The following is a 23,039-nucleotide window of genomic DNA, read 5'->3' on the forward strand; positions in this document are numbered from 1 at the left end:
TTATAGCGCTTTTATCCTTTGGTCTATGGGGCTGTGTGAGGTGTCAGTTTTCGAGCCATGATGTGATCTTTCTATCGGTACCTTGATTGCGCATATACGACTTTTTGATCATTTTTTATTACATTTTTTCTGGATTTGATGCGACCAAAGATGCGCAATTTTGCACTTTGGAATTTTCTTGCGCTGACGCCGTTTACCGTGCGAGATCAGGAATGTGATTAATTAATAGTTCAGGCGATTACGCGCGCGGCGATACTAAATATGTTTATTTATTTATTTATTAATTTATATTTATAAAATGGGAAAAGGGGGGTGGTTTGGACTTTTATTTGGGGAGGGGATTTTTTATTAATAAAAACACTTTTTTACTTTTTTTTTTACTGTAAATAGAAGCCCCCCTGGGGGACTTGTATATAGACAGCACTGATCTCTCATAGAGATCAATGCTGTGTATATACACAGCAAAGATCGATTAGATCGGTCATAGATTGCTATGGCCTGCTGCAGGCCATAGCAATCTATTGCCAAGCCGGGATCAGCGTCATTCCGACGCTGAGGCCCGGCACGGGCAGAAGAACGGATCTCCCCCCCGCGATCGCATCGCGGGGGGGAGATCCGTCCCACTAGATACCAGGGATGTGTTTACCTAAGCCTCTAAGTGCAGCTGTCAGGTTTGACAGCTGCACTTAGAGGCTTAATTAGCCGGCGCGGCAACGGGACCCGCGCCGGCTAATAGAGGCACTGCCCGGCTGCACGTGTCAGCCGGGATCAGCGCCGTTCAGAGCGGGGTCCCGGCGCGACAAATTTTATGAATATGACCAGTGTCACTTTATTCATTAATAACTTCGGGATGCTTTTACCTATCCGGCTGATTCTGAGTTTGTTTTCTCGTGACATATTGTACTTTACATTTCTGGTAAAATGGAGTCGATACTCATAACGAATCTTTATGAAAAACACCAAAATAACGTGAAAAATTGTGAAAAAATGCATTTTTCAAACTTTGAAACCTTTCTGCTTTTACAGAAAATGGTTATGCCACATAAATGATATATTAAATAGCATTAGCAACATGTCTACTTTATGTTGGCGGCATTTATTAAACTATATTTCCTTTTTTTAGAATATGGAAGAGAATAAAATACAAAAAATGCAGCGCTCAGAGATGGGGACTATAAAAGCATAAAAAATGGAACCGTTAACACGGCATAATGCACTCACTTCACAGTGGGGGAAAGGCCAAAGATAATAAGCCAGACCCCCTCCAGGACGCTTGTAGATATTCAAAGGTCAGTGTATTCCACCCCTGTCACTCCAAAGGTTCCGTTTATTTATGGTAATGGCAACGCGTTTCGGTGGGCTACCACCCACCTTTGTCAAGCCAACAGATAACAAATAACAAGTGGTATTTATACAGTACATGTACTTACATCATCAGATGGTATTCAATCACATCCCGCGCCAAACCGGAAATGACGCTACTCCCTAGCGCTCCGGTTTAGCCGGACGTGACGTATCGCAATCCTTCACACCGGAAGGACCTTGCGTTTCACTTGTGCGTTCCAATCATACCGGAAGTAACTCCGAGTAAGATGGATGCGGTTCACGTGCGTTCCACCAAACAAAATTTCATATGTAAATAATAAACTATTATAAAATTCATATACTAACAATAATTAAAAGCATGTTAATATATACACATACAAAAAAATATAACTATGGCTACCTATTATAAAGACCGAATATCATAATCAAACTGCAGGGTACAGAATCTCTATGTGGTATGTGTGTCATAGAAAAAAAGTTATTCTCAGAAATACACATACTACCCTATAAGCTATTATAATAAAAAATAAATATATAAATAGTGACCCTCATGATAATAATATAAACATACTAAATAAATATGTATGGTTCTATAAAAGTGTCCTATGTGCGTATTAATTAATTAAAATACCTGTTCTAAAGACTCATTCAATCCATGGGGGTTTAGTGTATTGAGTCGGAAGATCCAAAACATTTCTTTGTGACACAGGCTCTTGTAATCTTCCTGTGGGATCCTTCTATAGGAGTAATTCGTAATAATTTAGAGTCACTATTATGATGTTCTAAAAAGTGTCGTGAGACACTATGTAACTGATATCCATGATTTATATTAAACCTATGTTTATTAAGACGTTGTCTTAAGGTATTCTTTGTTCTTCCTATATATTTGAGTGTACAAGGACACTCCAACATATAGATCACAAAGTCCGTGTCACATGTTAAACGTTGTTTTATAATAAATGGATCTCTTTCTTCCGGTATTTGTATTTCTTTTCTTTTATGTATGATATGGAAACAACATTTGCATCTAGAGCTACCGCATTTGAAACTCCCCGGTTCCATTAACCAACTTTTTGCAATTTCACTAGGTCCACCTTTCTCAATCTTGGGGACAGAGGGGGCGAGGTGATTTTTTAGTGTTTTACTTTTACGAAAAACACATTGTGGTTTTTCAAAGATACAGTCTTTTAATATAGGGTCATCTCTCAAAATCCCCCAATTTTCACTCAATATTTGTTTTATATCTCTATGGTGGGCATTATATTTAGTGATAAATAAAGTGTCTCTATTCACATTGGTTCCTTCTTTCCCTGAATCCGATGGTAACAAACAGGTCTCCTGACTATAACTCAAGGCTTTATCGTAAGCCCCCTTAATCAACGCTTGGGGGTACTTCTTCTCTTTAAACCTATCGTGTAATATAGACATCTGCTCTTTACATTTTATGGTGGAGCTACAGTTTCGTCTAATTCTTTTCATTTGTCCAAAGGGGATGTTATTTTTCCAGCTATTGAGGTGGCAGCTGTTGTAATCTAAATAGCTGTTAGCATCCACCTCTTTAAAGTGCGTGGCCGTTTGTATTAAATTATTTTCAATAAAAATAGTCAGGTCTAAAAACACTACCTCCTCCTTACTAATATAACTAGTGAATTCTAATCCCCACTTATTCTGATTCAAATGGTGTATAAAATCATGTAAACTATCCATCTCTCCTTCCCACACCAAAATGATATTGTCAATAAATCGTTTATATAGAACAATATTGGGGTGATCAATTTGTCTTTCAAAGGCCCCCATGTATAAGTTAGCGAAACATGGGGCAAACTTAGTGCCCATAGCAGTCCCGCATTCTTGTATAAAAAACTTTTTGTCATATTTAAAATAATTATGTGTTAAAACAAATAAAATGGCTTCTAAAATAAACTCTCTTTGACTGGGGGGCATAAGGGGATCCTCACTCAAGAATGACTCAACCGCTTGAATACCTTTTTTGTGGGGAATATTGCTATATAAAGAGGCCACATCAAGTGTGGCCCAAATATAGTTGCTTTTCCAAGTAAAATTTTTTAAAATAGTAAGTAAGTGGGTGGTGTCTTTAAGGTACGCGGGTAGCGACACAACAAATCTTTGCAACTGGCGATCAATATATTCTGATAAATTTCCTGTCACGGAGTCCATACTGGCAATGATAGGTCTGCCAGGCGGTTTCTCTCTACATTTATGAACCTTAGGTAAAAAATAAAAATAAGGGATGGTAGGGTTAGGTATATAGATATAATCCTTTTCACGTTTGAGGATACAGTGGGTACTGTGGGCCTTGTTAAGAAGTTTGGCAAGTTCATTATTGAACAATTTAGTAGGATCAAGGTCTATAGATCTATAATATTTAGTATCAGACAAAATCCGAGTAGCTTCTGCATTATAATAGCTATAGTCCATAATAACCACCCCTTCCCCTTTATCGGCATTCTTAATTACTATTTCTTGGTTCCGTGAAAGGTTATGTAATGCCTCCGTTTGTAATTTATTTAAATTTCTAGCGTATCTATATTTCTCCTTGTTCATAAGTTTAAAATCTCTCATGGTTCTATTATAAAAAGTTTCTAAAAATGGACCCTTACTATTAATCGGATAAAAATTAGATTTAGGTTTCAAATTAGTGGTGATGGGATCAGACTCCAAATTATCCACCAGTTCATTCAGATCAAAATAGTGACCATCCCCCATATCATTATCAGTAATAATAGGTATCTTATTAATATTATTTCCCAGGGCTTTCATTGCAAAATGTCTTTTCAGGGTTAGTTTGCGAACAAATTGATTAAGATCAACAAATAAATCAAATAATTTAAAATCACTTGTAGGACAATAGGAGAGACCTTTACTTAAAACACTAATTTCATATGTCGTTAAAATATGGTGTGAGATGTTAAAAATGCCCTTATTTATTAGGTTAATGGGGTCATTATTTGTGGAGCGTGTTAGTTGTTTAGTTTTGCTCTCTTTAACTCGTTTTCCTCCTCTATTTCCTCTTCTATTGTTTCCTCTCTTCTTTGGGTTTATCTTGGGGCTGTAATAGTTCGTCATTTTTGATGGTTTCAGTATGGGTGTATGTGTTTTGACTGGTACTGGCATGGTCAACTCTTCTACGCTCATCATAATGGGTAGACAACCAGGCGAAGGGAGGGGAGGTGGTAATGGGAAAGGTAATGGGAGCAGTGGCGGAATGTCTGGTGGGAGTATGGGGGTGACTCCTACTTCTAAAAAAATGGGGGAACTGGGGATGGATATGGATTCTAAGGTATTAACAGCCAATGAACTAAAAGTGGATGGAATCGTGTCACTGGCTAAGATGGGTAGCAAAGTGTTGTTAGGGGGCTGACATTTTATATCATGAGTATGAATAGCCACAATGGGAGTAGTATTATGAGTCAGCACCCTATGATTCTGAGTATTCATGTTGTGTGAAATACCATGATTCTGATTGTGGTTACTCTTATGGAATCTACTGTTGTAAAATGTACGACTATGATAACCATGTTCATAATTGGGTCTGGTGTGTGATTTAATATGCTTATTTCTCGGAGAAATTTCCATCCTTTTACCTCATCTTGAATCTAATGATGTTGATTTTATCACTGATCGTATATATAGAAGTGAAGAATACTTTATCAATAAGAAAATGGGGAAGCTTAGTAGGGACATTTTTTTTTAAATATCATCATAACACAGAACTGCATAAGAACACCAGCGACATTATATCTCCCGCTAAGGTAGAGATAAATAACCCTGTGAAAAATATTATTTCTCCGGTCCACAATATGGCCCCTAAAACATATGCACAAGCTGTCCGAGGAAAACCTAAGGACTCCCGGAGGGAGGGTTCTCTTTTCCATAACAAACTACAAAATAAGCATATTAAATCACACACCAGACCCAATTATGAACATGGTTATCATAGTCGTACATTTTACAACAGTAGATTCCATAAGAGTAACCACAATCAGAATCATGGTATTTCACACAACATGAATACTCAGAATCATAGGGTGCTGACTCATAATACTACTCCCATTGTGGCTATTCATACTCATGATATAAAATGTCAGCCCCCTAACAACACTTTGCTACCCATCTTAGCCAGTGACACGATTCCATCCACTTTTAGTTCATTGGCTGTTAATACCTTAGAATCCATATCCATCCCCAGTTCCCCCATTTTTTTAGAAGTAGGAGTCACCCCCATACTCCCACCAGACATTCCGCCACTGCTCCCATTACCTTTCCCATTACCACCTCCCCTCCCTTCGCCTGGTTGTCTACCCATTATGATGAGCGTAGAAGAGTTGACCATGCCAGTACCAGTCAAAACACATACACCCATACTGAAACCATCAAAAATGACGAACTATTACAGCCCCAAGATAAACCCAAAGAAGAGAGGAAACAATAGAAGAGGAAATAGAGGAGGAAAACGAGTTAAAGAGAGCAAAACTAAACAACTAACACGCTCCACAAATAATGACCCCATTAACCTAATAAATAAGGGCATTTTTAACATCTCACACCATATTTTAACGACATATGAAATTAGTGTTTTAAGTAAAGGTCTCTCCTATTGTCCTACAAGTGATTTTAAATTATTTGATTTATTTGTTGATCTTAATCAATTTGTTCGCAAACTAACCCTGAAAAGACATTTTGCAATGAAAGCCCTGGGAAATAATATTAATAAGATACCTATTATTACTGATAATGATATGGGGGATGGTCACTATTTTGATCTGAATGAACTGGTGGATAATTTGGAGTCTGATCCCATCACCACTAATTTGAAACCTAAATCTAATTTTTATCCGATTAATAGTAAGGGTCCATTTTTAGAAACTTTTTATAATAGAACCATGAGAGATTTTAAACTTATGAACAAGGAGAAATATAGATACGCTAGAAATTTAAATAAATTACAAACGGAGGCATTACATAACCTTTCACGGAACCAAGAAATAGTAATTAAGAATGCCGATAAAGGGGAAGGGGTGGTTATTATGGACTATAGCTATTATAATGCAGAAGCTACTCGGATTTTGTCTGATACTAAATATTATAGATCTATAGACCTTGATCCTACTAAATTGTTCAATAATGAACTTGCCAAACTTCTTAACAAGGCCCACAGTACCCACTGTATCCTCAAACGTGAAAAGGATTATATCTATATACCTAACCCTACCATCCCTTATTTTTATTTTTTACCTAAGGTTCATAAATGTAGAGAGAAACCGCCTGGCAGACCTATCATTGCCAGTATGGACTCCGTGACAGGAAATTTATCAGAATATATTGATCGCCAGTTGCAAAGATTTGTTGTGTCGCTACCCGCGTACCTTAAAGACACCACCCACTTACTTACTATTTTAAAAAATTTTACTTGGAAAAGCAACTATATTTGGGCCACACTTGATGTGGCCTCTTTATATAGCAATATTCCCCACAAAAAAGGTATTCAAGCGGTTGAGTCATTCTTGAGTGAGGATCCCCTTATGCCCCCCAGTCAAAGAGAGTTTATTTTAGAAGCCATTTTATTTGTTTTAACACATAATTATTTTAAATATGACAAAAAGTTTTTTATACAAGAATGCGGGACTGCTATGGGCACTAAGTTTGCCCCATGTTTCGCTAACTTATACATGGGGGCCTTTGAAAGACAAATTGATCACCCCAATATTGTTCTATATAAACGATTTATTGACAATATCATTTTGGTGTGGGAAGGAGAGATGGATAGTTTACATGATTTTATACACCATTTGAATCAGAATAAGTGGGGATTAGAATTCACTAGTTATATTAGTAAGGAGGAGGTAGTGTTTTTAGACCTGACTATTTTTATTGAAAATAATTTAATACAAACGGCCACGCACTTTAAAGAGGTGGATGCTAACAGCTATTTAGATTACAACAGCTGCCACCTCAATAGCTGGAAAAATAACATCCCCTTTGGACAAATGAAAAGAATTAGACGAAACTGTAGCTCCACCATAAAATGTAAAGAGCAGATGTCTATATTACACGATAGGTTTAAAGAGAAGAAGTACCCCCAAGCGTTGATTAAGGGGGCTTACGATAAAGCCTTGAGTTATAGTCAGGAGACCTGTTTGTTACCATCGGATTCAGGGAAAGAAGGAACCAATGTGAATAGAGACACTTTATTTATCACTAAATATAATGCCCACCATAGAGATATAAAACAAATATTGAGTGAAAATTGGGGGATTTTGAGAGATGACCCTATATTAAAAGACTGTATCTTTGAAAAACCACAATGTGTTTTTCGTAAAAGTAAAACACTAAAAAATCACCTCGCCCCCTCTGTCCCCAAGATTGAGAAAGGTGGACCTAGTGAAATTGCAAAAAGTTGGTTAATGGAACCGGGGAGTTTCAAATGCGGTAGCTCTAGATGCAAATGTTGTTTCCATATCATACATAAAAGAAAAGAAATACAAATACCGGAAGAAAGAGATCCATTTATTATAAAACAACGTTTAACATGTGACACGGACTTTGTGATCTATATGTTGGAGTGTCCTTGTACACTCAAATATATAGGAAGAACAAAGAATACCTTAAGACAACGTCTTAATAAACATAGGTTTAATATAAATCATGGATATCAGTTACATAGTGTCTCACGACACTTTTTAGAACATCATAATAGTGACTCTAAATTATTACGAATTACTCCTATAGAAGGATCCCACAGGAAGATTACAAGAGCCTGTGTCACAAAGAAATGTTTTGGATCTTCCGACTCAATACACTAAACCCCCATGGATTGAATGAGTCTTTAGAACAGGTATTTTAATTAATTAATACGCACATAGGACACTTTTATAGAACCATACATATTTATTTAGTATGTTTATATTATTATCATGAGGGTCACTATTTATATATTTATTTTTTATTATAATAGCTTATAGGGTAGTATGTGTATTTCTGAGAATAACTTTTTTTCTATGACACACATACCACATAGAGATTCTGTACCCTGCAGTTTGATTATGATATTCGGTCTTTATAATAGGTAGCCATAGTTATATTTTTTTGTATGTGTATATATTAACATGCTTTTAATTATTGTTAGTATATGAATTTTATAATAGTTTATTATTTACATATGAAATTTTGTTTGGTGGAACGCACGTGAACCGCATCCATCTTACTCGGAGTTACTTCCGGTATGATTGGAACGCACAAGTGAAACGCAAGGTCCTTCCGGTGTGAAGGATTGCGATACGTCACGTCCGGCTAAACCGGAGCACTAGGGAGTAGCGTCATTTCCGGTTTGGCGCGGGATGTGATTGAATACCATCTGATGATGTAAGTACATGTACTGTATAAATACCACTTGTTATTTGTTATCTGTTGGCTTGACAAAGGTGGGTGGTAGCCCACCGAAACGCGTTGCCATTACCATAAATAAACGGAACCTTTGGAGTGACAGGGGTGGAATACACTGACCTTTGAATATCTACAAGCGTCCTGGAGGGGGTCTGGCTTATTATCTTTGGCCTTTCCCCCACTGTGAAGTGAGTGCATTATGCCGTGTTAACGGTTCCATTTTTTATGCTTTTATAGTCCCCATCTCTGAGCGCTGCATTTTTTGTATTTTATTCTCTTCCATATATATACCGGTGTGGACTCTCCTTCTCGGGTATTGCTGAGCGCCCTCCTTGTGGATGTTACATATAACAGAGATCGGTGATACATTGTGTTCTTGGATACTGGTGTAGTGGGATTAGGGGGACACCTCCCCATACCCACATACACCGGGTAAGTCCCTTTCCTCCCCCCCTTTTTTTCTTGCATACCCTTGGATGAGCGCTGTCCCCTATCTGTGGTTTTTTTAGAATAGGAAGCTTAAAACATTAGCAGCAATTTTCCAAATTTTCTGTAAAATTTCAAAATCAGATATTTTTAGGGACCTGTTCAGGTTCAAAGTGTATTTGAGGGGACTGTATGTTAGAAAGCCCGACAAAGCACCCCATTTCAGAAACTGCACCCCCCAAACTCTGCAAAAGCACATCCAGAAAGTTTTTTAACCCTTTAGGGGAGTCACAGAATAAACGCGAAGTGTGTAAGAAATTTTAAAATTTTTATTTTCGGAGCAGAGATTTTATTGTAATCCAATATCTTTCATAATGATAAACCTATTAGCAGAGAAGTGCACCCCAATATTGATTGCCCCGTTTCTGCAGTTTATAGAAATACCCCATATGTGGCCCTATTGCGCTATTTGACGCAACCACAAGCCTCAGATATAAGGGAGCGCCTAGTGAATTTCAATGGCTCCGTTATATTTGGTCATTTTTGACTGTACCACTTCAGGTTGGCAGAGGCTCTGGGGTGCCAAAACCTAAAAAACACCCCTAAAGGGACACCATTTAGAAAACTGCAACCCTCAAGGAATGTAACAAGGGGTGCAGTGAGCATTTGGACCCCACAAGTGCTTCACAGATTTTCAGAACAATGTGGTGTAAAAAAGGAAAAATTCTATTTTTACACTAAAATGTTGTTCTAGCATTCATTTTTCATTTTTACAAGGGGATAAAAGAAAAAAAAACACCAAACATGTAGCGCAGTTTCTCCCGAGTACAGAAATACCCCACATGTGGACATAAAGTGCCAAGCGGGCGCAGGACGAGCCTCCAAAGGGAAGGAGCGTCAATTGGCCTTTGCAAGCTGGATTTTACTGGAATGGATTTCAAGGGCCACGTCGAATTTACAGACGCTGCCAAAACACTAAAAAAAAAAACCACAAGTGACCCCATTCTGGAAACTACACCCCTCAAGGAATCTAACAATGGGTTCAGTGAGCATATGGACCCCACTGGTGACGGGCACAAATGTGGAACAATGTGACGTGAAAGGGAAAATTTTCATTTTTTCACTTTCACGGCACAAATGTGGCCGTCATCAAGGGGTCCATATCCTCACTGCACCCCTTGTTAGATTCCTTGAGAGGTGTAGTTTCCAGAATGGTGTCACTTGTGGGGGGTTTCCACTGTCTTGGCAGCACGAGGGCTCTGTAAATGCGACATGGCGTTCATCATCCATTCTGGCCAAATCCAGCCTTCAAAATCCAAATGGCGCTCCTTCCCTTTGGAGGCTTGCCCTGCACCCACATGGCGCTTTATGTCCACATGTGGGGTATTTACGGACTCAGGGGGAATTGCTCTACACATTTTGTGTGTTTTTTTCTCTTTTAACCCCTTGTGAAAATGAAAAAATCAACATTTTTTACACTAAATGTTGATCTAGCCTTGATTTTTTTCCTTTTCCACAAGGGGTTAAAATAGAAAGTGAACACAAAACGTGTAGGGTAATTTCCCCTGAGTACGAAAATACGCCACATGTGGATATAATGTGCCATATGGGCACAGGGCAAGCCACCAAAGGGACAGAGCACCATTTAGAGGCTTGAATGGAGGATGGAGGCCATGTCGCAATTACAAAGCTCCTGTGCTGCCAGGACAGTAGAAACCCCCCACAAGTGACCCCATTCTGGAAACTACACCCCATAAGGAATCTAACAAGGGGTACAGTGAGTATATGGACCCCACTGGTGACGGGCACATAAGTGGAACATGTGCCATGAAAATAAAAAATACAATTTTTTCATTTTCCCGGCCCAAATGTGCCCGTCACCAGGGGGCCATATCCCCACTGTCCCCCTCGTTAGATTCCTTATGGGGTGTAGTTTCCAGAATGGGGTCACTTGTAGGGGGTTTCTACTGCCCTGGTTTATAATTGCATCATGGCATCCTCTAATGGGAATGGCGGCCATACCTATTTAGCTGGGGAAAAGGGACCATTCTAATTTATTTGGGGGTATTAGGCCAATTATTAGTTTATAAGGTTGAAAATGACAGGTGTCCATCAAATTCAACCTGTGTTGATCCAGAGGAAGGCAAAAAAAGCCCTCATAAGGCAGACGACAGTAGCCTCATCACAGGGGGAAAATTCCTTCCCGACTCCATAATGGCGATCAGAATAATCCCTGGATCAACGTGACCCCTGAAATAGGAATAAGGGACAGAATTTAGATAATGTAGAACCCCAATGACGTGTGGTACGCCTTGAAGCGATCCAGTATGCAGAGGCCGGGGCGATCAGGGCAGGTGTCACACTGGAAAATGGTGTCCTTCCTGATCCCCCTGTTACACCAGACTCTGCACTTCTTCTGGGGTCTCCCTTTCTCCAGTGTGGGGGACGTCACATGGAAAATGTTGTCCTGGTGCGATACGGGGTCCTTCATATCCAGAAGCGCAGGGTCCGCTCCATGGCTGCTAAATATTAGGGCTTTATTACTACTTCTGATATTTCCGGATCGTGCCGCAAGCTACAGTAGCTCAGGCAGCGAGGGACCGGAAAAGGGGGTGCTCGTATAAAAGTTATCCCCGTACGGGTGGTGACCTTTATCTAGCAGTGGGAAGATCAGTTCCCGAACGATCTCCCCACTAACTCGGAGGATGGGGGGGGGCATCCGGGGGCTGGATTTGGGTGTCCCTTCCTTCATACACTCTAAGGGTACGTGCACACTGCGGAATGGCGAAGGATAACCCTTTGTGCATTCTGCAGCTGGCACCCGCCGGCGGACTGATGGAGGCGCGCGTCTCCGCTCGTGTCACACTCCATTATATGCACGGGCGGATTCTGCCCTCTGTCCAATGTGTTCATTCTTTGGACGGACGACGGAGTCTATGACACGGGTGGAGACGCTCGCCTCCATCAGTCCGCCGCCGGGTTCCAGCTGCGGAATGCACAAAGGGTTATCCTTCGCCATTCCGCAGTGTGCACGTACCCTAAATCTGTAAGTGTACCCTGAGGTACTCTCACAGAGTGTGTAGAATTTCACGCCATACCATGATCATTTATTGGGAAGGTACTGGCGGAAAAGACGTGTCTGGGGGGCAGCGTACGCTACGCTACCCCCAGACACGTCACTGGATGATGAGGATGATGAGGATGAATGGAGGAAAGAAGGATCCCCCCATTCATCCTCACTGACTGTTTCGGTGTCGGAGGCAATAATAGCGTATGCGTCCAACACCGAAAACACCTTGGGGGCCATCTTTATACGGGGATTGGTATATGGGGTATGTAAATGTGTAGTGGTGTAGTGTAAAACTTTATTTCATGTAGTGTAGTGTAGTGTTTTTTACGTGTTTTTTTGACAGTAAGAAAAAATATCCCTCTGCCAAGAAAGGAGCTGTTGCTAAATGCCGCACTTATCAGCAGCCAGTGGCGGTAGGATATAGGGGGGGAAAACGCCCCTACGCCAAAAAGGAGGAGTTGCTGATCAGTGGCGCACTTATGGGCGATGCTGATCAGCACTCAGTGGCGTTAGGGCGCAAAAAATAAAATAAAATAAAAAAAAAAATCTTTTTTACCCAAAGCAACTGATCAGTGAATGATATTCACTGATCAGCCGCTAGGGGGCGGTAGAGCGACGCTGCCGGAGATTACCAAGGCCCGCCGAACACGAGGACCCAAGCGATTACGAAGATTTCCGACGCTGGACGACCGAACCCGGAAGTGACCCGAAGAAGACGCGAGGACGGCGCGGACCGCAGATCGTCGCTCCGGATGCCCAGATCAGGTGAATATGGTACACCTGCACCACACACACCTGTTCTGCACCCCTCAGCTACCTAGCTGAGGGGTGCAGAACGCGACAAAACTGTTTTTTTACAGTTTGATTGCCATGATGGGGGCGGCCGGCACTGGCCGGCCTATCACGGCGATCGTGGGGGTGGCATCGGCGCCATCTTTGGTGGGGACACTAATGGTGATTGGTGCTGTCTCGGACAGCACACATCGCCATTGCTTTCCGGGTCACCGATGACCCGGAAAGCTGTTTTCAGCTGCTATATGCTGATCTGTATAGATCAGCATATAGCAGCGATCGTCACCCCCCGTGCCGACGAGCAGAGATGGCCTGCTATACATTATAGCAGGCCATCTTCCCCGATCGCTGTGTGTGAACACACAGCGATCGGGAAAACATCGGGCGTAAGTATACGCCCGTTTGCGTTAAAGCCCACCCTGCAGGGGCGTATACTTACGCCCGATGTCGTTAAGGGGTTAAAGGACAACTCCGGTGTTTTGTATTTTTTGCTTAATTAACACACATTACAAAGTAATGGATCAACACAGTAGGATTTTCCTAGGTTGAACCTGATGGACTCTTGTCTTCTTTCAACCTTATTTACTATGTTACTATGTAAAGTAATATAACTTTTTAATGTATGTTAATTAACCAACTGGCCCTGTTTCCCTCCTCTCTCTCGCGCCACATAAGTGAAAGAAAGCATACATACCTAATAACTGTTGACCATGCCTTCCTCTCCAGGCGCCATTTTGTGTCGGTGTTGCCAGAGTGGGGAGGCGGGCCTTATCTTCTTCCTTTTTGGCGTCTTCCAGTGAAATTAATGGGAGAGAAAAAGCTACTGGTGCACTTGCACACCAACATCCTCTTTTTTGGAAGTGTTAAACTGAGAATTGGCTCAGACCTTAAGGGGTTAATAGTAAAATGGAATTTTTTGTCATGGCTCTGTACAGTATCAGAACCAACTATATTGTCAAAGTCAGAGGTCTTGCACTCATTTTGTGCATTCTTCCACGATTTATAAAAAGAGAGGTTTTGCAATATGGCTAGAAACATGTTATCTCCTAGATTGTACTTCTGTTTTACCACTGCCCCTGCTTTCAAATCTGAAAGGTCTGAGGCCGTCCTTACATCTCTTTCCTTCCATATTGCAAAAGCCATGACTTTCCCCTCCCTGAAGAAATTCTGGGTGGTCCCATAGTGGTAATCCACAGAGCAGCCTGGGGTCAACAGTCATTAGGTAAGAATGAGTTTACTTCACTTACTGGTGGGTCATTGAGGGGGTAAAAGATAGGGAAGGGGGGCAGATAGGCGATTAAAGCATATTACAACATTATATAACTTTGTAATGTGTTTCAATTACTGTGAAAAGCTTTTCGCTGGAGTACCCCTTTAACCCCTTAAGGACGGGGCCAATTTCAATTTTTGCTTTTTCGTTTTTTCCCCCTTGTGCTTAAAAGGCCATAGCACTTGCCTTTTTTCACCTAGAAACCCACATGAGCCCTTATTTTTTGCGCCACTAATTGTACTTTGCAATGACAGGCTGAATTTTTTCATAAAGGACACTGCGAAACTAGAAAAAAATTCAATGTATGGTGAAATTGAAAAGAACGCATTTCTTTTATTTGTTTTTTTTTTTTTTTTCATTTTTATGCCGCTTGCCCTGGGGTAAAACTGACTATGTTATGTGACCCTATGTGACACTATGTTATATGTTCCTAAAGTCGTTACGATTACAACGATATGTAACATGTATAACTTTTATTTTATCTGATGGCCTGTAAAAAATTCAAACCATTGTTAACAAATATATGTTCCTTAAAATCGCTCCATTCCCAGGCTTATAGCGCTTTTATCCTTTGGTCTATGGGGCTGTGTGAGGTGTCATTTTTTGCGCCATGATGTGTTCTTTCTATCGGTACCTTGATTGCACATATGCGACTTTTTGATCGCTTTCCATTACAATTTTTCTGGATTTGATGCGACCAAAAATGGGCAATTTTGCACTTTGGGATTTTTTGGGGGGTGAAGATCAGTGGCCTCTTAGACTTTGCTCCTTGGTGCAGCTTATGCCATCGCTATCGGTGGTACATCGCTCATATGCAAAATATGGTCAAAATGGCTGAAGGGGTGGAGTAATTTGGTCCACCAGGGCTTTAAAAAAATCCATCTTGGCTTGGAGCTTTATTATTATTATTATTATTATGAATAAACCTAATTGTAGTATTGATTTTGGCATCAGTGATATCTGAATTAAGGTAATTTCCTGCTCTGGGGTCAAGGTAGGCAGGTTAACTCCATTCAAAAACAGTGTGCCCTCTGTCATGCTTGCAGAGTTTGCTGTGTATAGGTCAGAGTAGTTCTTTAGGCAGTCATTAATCTGTCGTGGATCAGTAATGACATTATGTCGGGCATCCCTTACTGAAGATATATGGGTAGGGGGCTTATGTCCCTTAGTTAGGTGCCCAGGTGTCCAGATTTGTTACCAAAACGGTAAATATCCGCCTGATAAGTGGAATAATGTAAATGTTCTCATCTGTCTATCCATGGATCGAACTCTCCCTTAGCAAGCCACCATTGTTCTTTTTGTGGGGAGATGGGAACTGAAAAAAAGCTGTGTATGCATATTGCAAGCGGTCTTAGTTTATTTCCCAAAGGCCGCCATATGTGCCAATAATTTGCCATGCATGACTGATTTTGCGGTTTACAAATATAATGCTGGGTTTGAACTATGTGAGGTGTTGTTATAGGCAAAGTACTCTTTAAGGCGCTTAACAAAAGTATCATCTTTTTTAAATTCTCACATTTTTCTTTAACCCCTAGACAACCCTGGGCGTACCGGGACTTCCTGTGCTATAAAGCGTGCCAATAAAAGTTAAAATCACCCTATCCCATTATATAAATAAAACATATTAACATAAATAAATAAACATATTATATACCGTATTGTGCAAAATTGTTCGATCTATTAAAATATAACAATCGTCATCACAAACGACGTAAACGAAGAGGGAAAAAAAGCGCCAGGATTGCCAATTTTTTGTTACATTATGTATATAAAAAAATTATTAAAAGGTGCTCAAAACGTCCGATCTTCACAAATATGGTATTAATAAAAACTAGAGAACATGGCGTAAAAAATGACACCACATACAGCCCCATAGGTGAAAAACTAAAACTGTTATAAGGGTCACAATAGGCCCATTTTATTAATACTTGAATTGCAAAAAAAGGATTTCATTAAAAAAAAATATATATAACATTAGAGAATGTTGTTTTAAAAAAAATGGTGTTATTTTACCCCAAAGTCGTCGTAACATAATGTCAATTTTGAGAAATTGAGGCAAATATGGACCTATTTTAATGCACATAATCTATCAATTTATAAATCCCATTAGATCATCATCTGGAGATATCTCAGTGTAGTTACATATAGTGTATATGACAGTTACAGAAGGACTCAGCAATGAATAGGACGTTGTAATAAGTCACATTAAAAGTTGTCGTTTTTGACCAATAACATGAAGTGGGAGAAGTTATATTTATAACAGGTATTTTGTTGCCATGCCCGATGCATGTGTGGTGATTGACAGGTTCCACCACACCCGTCTGGGTTTCTCTGTCTGAGCAGCATTCACATGTCCGAAAATTTTGCAGACCTTATGGACGGTGTAAAGCTGTCATGGATTGTTTCCCAGCCCGGCATGATGTATGTTCCTCCCACACTTGTCATTGACCATTGACCCTGGGATCCAGACTGATCTCACACTGCAGCCATACCAGCAAGGAAGGGGGTTAAGTGACCCCCCTCTGTCCTGGGATGGGCGCACTGTGTTTGTGTGTGTGTGGGGGGGTCATACTCATCATAGAAGTCTTCTTTCTTCACCAGAGCCCTGCACACTGAGTTTAAAGTGTGCCGTGCTCTGGCTCTTCAAAAGTCCCCTCAGCCAATCAGCAGCTAAGGCTGGACACCCCAGCAGCTGCTGATTGGCTGAGCTGAAACTGCAGAAGTCTCTGCTCAGCCAATCAGCGGCTGCAGCGGGGTCCAGTCTCAGCTGCTGATTCAATACAGACTGGGAGAAGACCGGGAGGGTATGTTTAACCATATACCTGCCCCCCCTTCCCTCACGGAGCACAGTCTGGCCCACAGGGGGTTAGCTTAACTCATTGGGAGCCAAACTGTCACTTTTTCTGCTTCAGAAATACCATATATCAGCAATGAGATGAAGAGAGCCAGACTGTCACTCCCAACCCCCCTACGGATCACAGTTTGGCCCACAGGGGGTTAATTTAACCTACTGGGAGTTAGACTGTCATCCCTTGGGCCCCCCCACTCCCTGTGGAGCACAATCTGGCCCACAGGGGGTTAACATAACCCCCTGAGAGCAATACTGTGACTTATTTGGCCCCAAAAATGCCACTAAAAACAATATAAACATAAGCTATGGCGTTTTTTAGTGGAGAGAAGAACTTCTATTGAAGTCTACGGGAGAAAAACGCCACAGTTTGTCAAAGAATGCAACACCCTCAGCATGCTGCATTTTGGAAAAGATGCCACAGAGCCTCAAAAACACCAGAGAGGAGAGTAAAATGCCACACCAAAAAACGCCAAGCATGTTCTGCATTTGATAAACTTTGGACTTCCACTTATATTGATTTAACTTTTGACAAGAAAAAAGGAGAGATTTTAAAGCAGTGTGATGCCAGCCTTAGAGGGTCTTTGGGCCCAGGCCCTGGAGGGTGAGCACTCTGAATGAATATACAGTGGCACCTCGGTTCTCAAATTGCTATTTTCAAAGAAAGTTTGCTTTGGTTCTCAAACACTTTTCGGGCCCCCAGTCTTGAAGTACAGTAATACCGCAGTATTCAAACAAAAACTTAACTGGAAGTAACATTCAGAATTCAAACTTTGCTTAGTAGCGGAACGTTTTTGTGAGCGTGGATGGTGGATTTTACCTGGTGATTTTATCACTGGTGAGGCTTCACATACAGTACAGTACTGTATAAGATTGCTGGAGTGCATATACAGTACAGTAGTAGTACAGTCAGTGCACCACCATCTCCCATCCTGTACTGTATAAGATTGCTGGAGTGCATATACAGTATAGTAGTAGTACAGTCAGTGCACCACCATCTCCCATCCTGTACTGTATAAGACTGCTGGAGTGCATATACAGTACAGTAGTAGTACAGTCAGTGCACCACCATCTCCCATCGTGTACTGTATAAGACTGCTGGAGTGCATATACTGTACAGTAGTAGTACAGTCAGTGCACCACCATCTCCCATCGTGTACTGTATAAGACTGCTGGAGTGCATATACAGTACAGTAGTGTTGCAGTCAGTGCACCACTATCTCCCATCCTTTACAGTACAAGATTGCTAGAGTGCATATACAATACAGTAGTAGTACAGTCAGTGCACCACCATCTCTTCTCCTGTACTGTATAAGACTGCTGGAGTGCATATACAGTACAGTAGTAGTACAGGCAGTGCACCACCATCTCCCATCCAGTACTGTATAAGACTGCTGGAGTGCATATACAGTAGTAGTACAGGCAGTGCATCACCATCTCCCATCCAGTACTGTATAAGACTGCTGGAGTGCATATACAGTAGTAGTAGTACAGGCAGTGCACCACCATCTCCCATCCAGTACTGTATAAGATTGCTGGAATGCATATACAGTACAGTAGTAGTACAGTCAGTGCACCACCATCTCCCATCCTGTACTGTATAAGACTGCTGGAGTGCATATACAATACAATAGTAGTACAGTCAGTGCACCACCATCTCCCATCCAGTACTGTATAAGACTGCTGGAGTGCATATACAGTATAGTAGTAGTACAGTCAGTGCACCACTATCTCCCATCGTGTACTGTATAAGACTGCTGGAGTGCATGTACAGTACAGTAGTAGTACTGTCAGTGCACCACCATCTCCCATCCTGTACAGTACAAGATTGCTGGAGTGCATATACAGTACAGTAGTAGTACAGGCAGTGCACCACCATCTCCCATCCTTTACAGTACAAGATTGCTGGAGTGCATATACAATACAGTAGTAGGCTCTATATAGTAAAGGAGTGAGGAGTTAGTGACTACTGTACTATAATTACTGGTTCTGTTGAATGCTTATTGTGTATAATGTACTGTACAGTATATAAAGCTGCTCTGTAAAGTACAGATTATGCCTCTTACCTCCGTCCTGTCGGATTGGCGATCCATGTATAGAGTCTGCTCTCAGGCAGGCTCTATGCATAGATCACCGATGACACTGATCTATGCTACGGCATAGCATAGATCAATACATGCAATCTAATGATTGCGTGTTTTACAGTGAAAAAAAAAAATGTAATAAAAAAAGTTTTTTAAAGTATTAAAAAAAAACCTTATAAACCCCCCAATAAAAGTTTAAAATACCCCCTTGTCTATTATAACAATAAAAATATTAAACATAAATAAATAAACATATTACATATCGTAGCGTGCAGAATTGTCCGATCTATTAACATATAGCATTATTGTTCCTGCACGGTGAATGGTGTAAACAAAAAAAAAACACAGGGATTGCTGATTTTATTAAATTATATACCGTATTTTCCAGCGTATAAGACAACTTTTTAACGCCGAAAAATCTTGTCAGAATTTGGGGGTTGTCTTATACGCTGGGTATGGTCGCCCTATACGGTGGCGGGGCTAAAAAATGGCCGCGTCCCCACCGTATGGGGCGACCATTTAAAAAAACCAAACAGTTAACTAACCCGTTTAATCGGAGACATTCTGCTGCTCGGGAGAGCTCTGGAAGTACCCGAAACCTCTGTCATTCTTCCGAAGCTCTCCCGAGCAGCCGAGCCTCTCCGATTAGACGCTAGGCTCCTCGGGAGGGCTTCGGGCATCCCCGGCGCAGCCATTGTACGTCACACTGCCTGCGAAGGCGTCACACTGCCTGAGAAGACGACGCTCGGAGGCCGGGAACAGGCCCGGGTGAGTTAACTGTTTGTTATTTTATTCATTTAGCTGCAGTTAACCCCTGCCTGACCGTAGCAGCGCTGCGGTCAGGCAGGGGTTAACATTTTCCGATGTTTCTGATTGAAAGTCAGGGGTCGTCTTATACGCCCAGTCGCCTTATACGCCGTAAAATACGGTATCTGAAAAAAATTAATAAAAAGCAATCAAAATTTTTCTGTTACACCAATACGATATTAATAAAAATTTGAGATCATGGCGCAAAAAATGACACCCAACCAGCCCTGTAGGTGGAAAAATAAAAGCGCTATGGCTCTTAGAAGGCGGGGAAGAACATTGCATTAATTTGACTTGGTCATCCGGGCATCAAATAGCTCTGTCTTAAAGGGGTTAAAGATGGCTGGACCATAGTAACATGAAGCACTTTGCCCCTCTGCCATTTTGTCTCAAACCTCCTCCTAATAGTCAGCACGGGTCATATTACACAGAGCAATTTTTAATGATTAACGACTAACGATAAACGATCGCAAGCAAGATTGTTTATCGTTAACCTGAAATCGTTCACCATATTACACAGAAAGATGGTCGTTAGTTACGATCGTTACTATGATCGTTATTGGGATCGTTACTATGATCGTTTACTCGTTCTGATCCCAGCTAAACAATGAACAATGTGCAAATACACTGAACGATTAGTGAATAAATGCAGAACTTGAGCGAACAAATGATGAATTACAGCGAACGATTAACGATAATTTTAGCTTCAGATCTAAATCAATGATCAACAACATTTGGGCGATTTTTCGATCGTTGCCTGCAATTACACAGAACGATTATCGTTTAAATAAACAATTTAATGATTTTTCGCACGATAATCGTCCCGTGTAATAGGGCCCTTAGCTGATGTATACGAGCAGGGCCCTCACTCCTCATGCATGCATAATTATATGTAGATTTCTGTAATGTCTGATTTTTGTCTATGTATGTACTACCCCCAGAATTGTAAAGTGCTGCGGAATCTGTTAGTACTGTACAAATAAAATTAAATTATTATTATTTATTAGAGGAAAAAAATCAAAGGCGCACATAGCTGTTTTTTTATCGGTGGAATAATGCTATTACGCATCTAAAGATTCTAGGAGCCTGGTTCCATAGCAGCAGGGAAAACCATCATAGGAATAAAAGAATGATCCTTCATTTTAAAATGGGACACTGTCAGCTGAGCAAGGTCACTGCTATTTAAAGTCATATATTAGTGGGCCTAGTATGGTATTCACATTGTAACACATAATAAAAACAGATCATAAAAAAGCTCATTATAAAAACATAACATATTTAAAAACAAAACAAAAACATAGTCGTTCATGATTTTATATCCAGCATTTAAAGCGGAAGAAATCCTGCAGATCATCGTCATCCTCGGACTTATTGTGAATGCCAGCGTAGACCTTCTTGAGAATGTTGGTTTTAAACTTTGCTTCTAAAATGGTTATATACTTCTCCAAAGAACCTGGAATGGTGTAAAAAAAATATATATAAAAAGGATTATTAAATAAGTATTCTCATCTTAGAGGTTTATGGTGATGCATTAAAGTTGTGGGGTATCTGGGACCCTCACCTATCAAGAGTATCAGGGTTCTGTGACCCATGTTGGGTGGGACTGCTGTCCCCATAGAATTCAATGGGGAGGGGAAAGGGGGAAGTCTTCTTTCCTTCCTTCTGAGCTTCTTGAAGAGCACTAGTATGGCTGAGAGCCACCCAAGACATATAAATGTACATTCAGGAACACCACCATTCTGCAGGAGGATATATACAGTAGCTGCACCAAGTATAGACACCCAGTATAAGGAGATACCAATGTTACATGTCCCGGCATCTAGGAAGGTAATACATGACTGTATAAAGTATTACCGCCATACTGAGGGCCAACACCATCCACTATAACTGAGCCTTCCACATAAACTATGATGCAAATAATGATGGAATTCATTGTGTGAATCCAGGAGATACAGGGATGACATACAGTAATAGTTGTAGTTGTAGAGATCATTAATTATAATGAGTTTACAGACTATACGGGAGAACACAACACATGTTATATCTGTTCCCGTCAGCCCTAACAGAAGTAATGCTAAAAAGAAAATTCATGGTATAAAGAATACGTTCTGTCTACTGGCGACTTTCTTCACCAGTTCTGTTACTCACCAATTCCCATAATTTTCCCATATACAATCATGTTGACAGGCAGACGAGGGTCATCATACATCTCGCTTTTCATCAGCAGGCGTACGATTTCACCAGGGATGAACGCGTCATCAAATGACAGCTCTTGGGATAATTTTTGTGGGTACTGGCAATAGACGTCCACTGCACCTATAGGATCTGTCTTTACTAGAAGATCAGCCAGCTCCGTGTAGGCATCTGGAACCTGCATGATACATAACACTAATCATGAAGCCACTGGATAAGGGTAGAGCCTTGGAGGTGTATATAAAACATTTTACTAATTGCTGCTGGATAGATTGCATAAATATGGCTGACACAGCAGATTTCAATCCATATATATATTAGGCTGCTTTTGATAAAAGTCAAAGAAGGCTATAATCACAGAGAATTATATAGAAATAAGAGATTTAAAGGAGTAGTTCAGCAAAATAATAAATAAAAAATCTTTCAAATCAACTGGTGACAGAAATTGCCAGAGATTTGTATGCTATGAACTGTAGTTATGTAACAGCTGGAGGTCTGGAGGTTCGCCATCCCTTTTCTAAAGTCTTCATTACCTCTGGTGCCATTTTAATGACTTCTCGATATAAATCTGCAGCATTTGTGAGAGTCTGGTTGGTACGTGAGAGAGCGCGGGCCAAACCCAGGCGATGCAGGAAGGAGCTGCTGTTCACCAGTACAGGGCCGGAAACTGCTCCTACAAAGGACATGATAGAAGTTATAGAAAAGTCATCATGTATTTACAAGATCATACATGAATACATCCTGATCATTAGGTCCCAGTAATGTCATAAGAACTTACTGCCTATTATCTGAGCACTCTGAATGAATTCCCATACAATA

General features: G+C 40.7%; 1 protein-coding gene across 1 annotated transcript in view; it reads right to left on the reverse strand.

Moving 5' to 3' along the window:
* Positions 1–21,287: 21,287 nt before the first annotated feature.
* Positions 21,288–23,039, reverse strand: part of LOC138773966 (uncharacterized) — a 68,863-nt gene continuing 67,111 nt past the window's right edge. The window contains exons 19-21 of the mRNA XM_069954478.1: positions 22,754–22,893; positions 22,176–22,398; positions 21,288–21,480 (exon numbers count right to left, since the gene is read on the reverse strand). Coding sequence (XP_069810579.1) covers positions 21,341–21,480; positions 22,176–22,398; positions 22,754–22,893 — 503 coding nt within the window. The 3' untranslated portion in view covers positions 21,288–21,340. The remainder of the gene's footprint in view (positions 21,481–22,175; positions 22,399–22,753; positions 22,894–23,039) is intronic.

This window comes from Dendropsophus ebraccatus, chromosome 15 (genome assembly GCF_027789765.1).
Source record: "Dendropsophus ebraccatus isolate aDenEbr1 chromosome 15, aDenEbr1.pat, whole genome shotgun sequence".
Classification (NCBI taxonomy): domain Eukaryota; kingdom Metazoa; phylum Chordata; class Amphibia; order Anura; family Hylidae; genus Dendropsophus; species Dendropsophus ebraccatus.